This window comes from Dicentrarchus labrax, unplaced genomic scaffold (genome assembly GCF_905237075.1).
Source record: "Dicentrarchus labrax unplaced genomic scaffold, dlabrax2021, whole genome shotgun sequence".
Classification (NCBI taxonomy): Eukaryota; Metazoa; Chordata; class Actinopteri; family Moronidae; genus Dicentrarchus; species Dicentrarchus labrax.
The window spans coordinates 27,400,715-27,404,917 of NW_026136706.1; the positions used below are offsets into that span (position 1 = coordinate 27,400,715).

The window sequence follows — 4,203 nt, forward strand, 5'->3', positions numbered from 1 at the left end:
CCATAGCCATAGCAGTACACACTGCACTATCACACCTGGAGCAGCAGGGGAGCTATGTGCGGATGCTCTTCGTGGATTATAGCTCTGCATTCAATAACATCCTCCCTCACAGGCTAGCAGTCAAACTGGGGGACCTGGGGCTTCCACACACCACCTGCACGTGGATCAATAGCTTCCTCTCTGACTGCAGAGAGAGGGTCAGAGTGGGCCATCACACATCAACCGCCTTAAGCCTCAGTACCGGCTCTCCCCAGGGCTGTGTGCTGAGTCCCTTGCTCTACTCCCTCTACACACACGACTGCTCCCCTGTCCATCACAGCAACACCATGGTGAAGTTTGCGGATGGCACCACAGTGGTGGGGCTCATCTCCGGGGGGAAGGGTGAGTCTGCCTACAGAGATGAGGTGGAGCGGCTGTCAACATGGTGCAGGGACAACAACCTGCTCCTCAACACCTCAAAGACCAAAGAACTCATCATAGACTACAGGGGAAATAAAACAGAGATCCCACCATTAATCATCAGCGGGGACTGTGTGGAGAGGGTGGCAGACTTCTGCTTCCTGGGAGTCCATATCCAGGAGGACCTTTCCTGGAGTGTGAACACCTCTGAGCTGTTGAAAAAGGCCCAGCAGAGACTGTACTTCCTGAGAATACTCAGGGGGAATAACATCACACAAAGACTGCTGGTGTCCTTCAAAAGTTGTGTAATCTGTTTTTTGTTTGGTTTTGTCGCTTTGCTATCAGAATTAAACTAATATAAATAAAGTAATAAGAAAACGTTTTAGTTCATAAGTACGGACATGGGTAAATTATTGCCTCACAACCTTACTGTAGCAATAAAAGAGGCTTGTTGTGCAGCTATGAACACTGACAGTAAACAGGTCAATGGACATACTAGAGATACTAATCAGCAAGCTCTTATCAAGTGACCTTTAATCTAAAAATACTTCTGGCTTTATCTGATAATTTAGCTGACAGTAAGATTATTACAGCCAGATGAGACAGTGACACACACACGTTTCCTAAATGTACACAGTAAGCCAAAACTGCTTGTCCACTGAACAAATCCAATGAAAATACCGAAATCAACCGTGAATTGATCCCACTGACAAGTATTATCAGTATCAAAGTCTAATACATCTTATTCTTCTGTGTCGTAAAGCTCTATTGTTATTTAAAAGCAAATAAAAACACATCAGTGAGCCTTTTTATAACTGTGATATCATCACTATGTGCTCCATCCGTTTGGTTTGCTGTCTTACAAAGTTTAGGTTCTGTTCAGTTGCATTGACAAAAAGTATAAGACAGGTTGGAAACAATGGAAAATGAAGAGTTTATTTGAATATACTTTACAACACAACAAAAAACAATAGTCAGCTATAGAAATGTGTTTATGTGCTGCTAAAAACCACAGAACACAGTCAGTTCAACACTAACACTTACAATCTATGGTCCTTTTACACTTCCTGTCGCACATAGTTCAAATGAAGTCTTACAGTTCAAATTAATTCTGAGTCAGACGAAAGGAGAAGAATCATTAGATAAGCAATGAGTGCCTATAAACATCAGAAATTTGCAAATGTTTAAGATTTTCTAGAAACATCCTTCTCAAGTTTTACAAAATGTTTAAAATGTTGTTGAAAGTACCTACTACAGATAATGTACTTTTTAATAACTATGAGTATCATCAAAGTGAAATGTGTCAATATCCGTACTTGTAAATATAACAACTTTTATTTTACAAAAGCTTTTATAAAATAAAACTGTAAATAAAAGGCTCACCTTCCAATTTCCCTGGAGTTTAACCTTAACAATAATACTACTAAAAGGCTACCCAGACAAAAGAGATACATTTTTGATCAGTGTGGTCTGTCCCTCTTCTTTTGTGATTGGCTGATTACAGTTCAAATTTACTGGCTGTCACCACCAGTGATGCTGGTAACGCGTCACTTAGCAATTTACTCCAATCTGACCACTTTTTTCAGTAACAAGTAATCTAACCCGTTACTATTTCCAAACCGGTAATCAGATTAAAGTTACTTATCCAAGTCACAGTGCATTACTATGTTTGTCATTTTCCTTAATAAACATATATTTGCTTTCTTCTTGCGTCTCTGGGAGTGAAGTCACATAGCCTATGCGACAAGTCACGTTTTCAGCATGAGGACAGTTCACGTGTAGGCTACGCAGACACAAACATAAACAACAATGGAGGGAGGAGAGAGATGTGCGCTTGCTAGCTGGAAATACAGTCACTATTTTGAGTTTGTGTCAGCTAAAGATGGCAATATAAAGGTTCGTTGTACACTCTGTGCTGGTGGCGACAAAGTGCTATCTAGCTACAAAAACACTACGTCAAATTTGAAGAAACATTTGGAGTCGCAGCACTGCAAAGTCAAACTTACAGAGCAGGTCCCACCAGGTGGTACGAAGCAGAGAGCAGGAGGTCCCCCACCACCAAACAACAAAAGCTGGACTTCGGTGTAAAACCAGTAAGTGGGGCAGAGTTGAAGAAGTTGGTCGGGCAGTATGTTGTAGACTTAAAATGTCAGGAGATGTATTGTTGACGTTACTGTTAAAAATGCACTTCCAATAAAGTGAGTGTTGGCAAAACCAGTTGTCATTTTTATATTGAGGCGGCGGGGGTGTTGTCGGCAGCTGCTGAATGTAACTAATAAAGTAATTTGTAATCTAACTTAGTTACTTTTAAAATCAAGTAATCTGTAAAGTAACTAAGTTACTTTTTAAAGCAGTAATCAGTAATCAGATTACTTTTTCAAAGTAACTGTGGCAACACTAGTTATCACACAGTGAAGATCATTATGTAATCGCCACCAGGTGTTTACTAAGCCTGATTCATACTTCTGTATGGAAACAACACTGTGGCTACGGTGTAGGTACAGTGTGGGCTGTAGGTTGTTTTCAAATTAATATAGCAACTTCTGATTAACCCATATTAATATAAGGTCTGGTTTAAGCCCTGTCCATTCTGAGTACAGATATAGATAATTTAGTTGGTTGTACAGATACAGATAATTGCTCATCCTTAATTTTTAACTTCATGCTCTCATGTCCAAAGCAGTTTGCGAGGGATTTAGCTGTCCGTAGACTGACCATTACACCACAATGCTCAGGAACTGATTCACCTCACCCCCATACAGTCACTGGACTCTCACTCAGCATTTCTGCAGGGTGCCACCCAATGGAGCTTGTGTGTTCATGACATGGATGTAGCGTGCTGCCATTCCATTCAGGAGAAAGAAGAATATAGCGGTGATCTGGCACCAGAAGGTGAGTGTGAGGCCCACTGGTGACACAAACCCTTGAAGCAGAGCCACGAACACGGCCACACCTGACACAGACATGGATGCTGCCACCAGCATCAGGGCTGAGCCCAGGATCCATCGACAGGCTGAATCCTGGCCCTGGCTCACCTGGGAAATCACCTGGAACTCCAGGCCAAAGATGGCAGCCACCACAGCCAGGGAAACCAGAGCACGACAACAGGCCATCCCCACCTGCACCCCCTCCACACCAGACTGACCCAGCTCGGTGATGCAGTGCAGGTTGGCTGAGGGTTCATGTCCTACAAAGGCTGCGGGATGTGACGCTCAACTGGTATCATCCCATCCACACTTTCCACAGGTTCTGTGGAACAGAAGCGCCACAGGCCAAACGTGCGTCCTCTGGAAGTCTGAAGCCAGTGGCCATCACACAGGGCTGTGGCGGAGAGGACGATGGACAGGGATGATCAGGCTGCAGACCAGGGCTTGCTGGGAGTGGGGATGTGGTTTCCTCTGTAGTAAAGAGCTTCTGTAGACCTAAAAATGACATGGAGGAGTCATTTCTGCTTAAAAAGACTTCAAAAACCTTCCTCTGTCACCTTGCTCACGATACTTATCTCTTGTTCAAACAAGTACAGAGGACCAGTAGGCCAGGTGGAAGATAGCAGAGTCAGTAAAACATTCAAGACTTTTGTTAGAGCAGCTGTTTTCAAACTTGGGTCCAGGGACCAATTGGGGTCTTTGAGTGGGCTCTAGGAAGTCCCCAGCAAAAGGAGGAATAGAAAACTTCTATGACATTTTTCATCAACAGCCATTAGGTTTGCTGAATACTTGGCTGAAACAAGGCTCCGGTACAGATAATGTACCTTATACAAGTATCATCATAGTAAAATATGTCAATATCCATTTTCTAATAAAC

At 42.9% G+C, this 4,203-nt stretch overlaps 1 protein-coding gene across 1 annotated transcript; it reads right to left on the minus strand.

Annotated features, from left to right (window-relative positions):
* Positions 1–1,314: 1,314 nt before the first annotated feature.
* Positions 1,315–3,751, minus strand: tmem37 (transmembrane protein 37; the record flags this gene model as incomplete). Its single annotated transcript, XM_051404384.1, has 2 exons — positions 1,315–3,595; positions 3,637–3,751. Coding segments are annotated over 2 exons (534 nt in total), but the record flags the coding sequence as incomplete, so codon positions are not given.
* Positions 3,752–4,203: the final 452 nt, after the last annotated feature.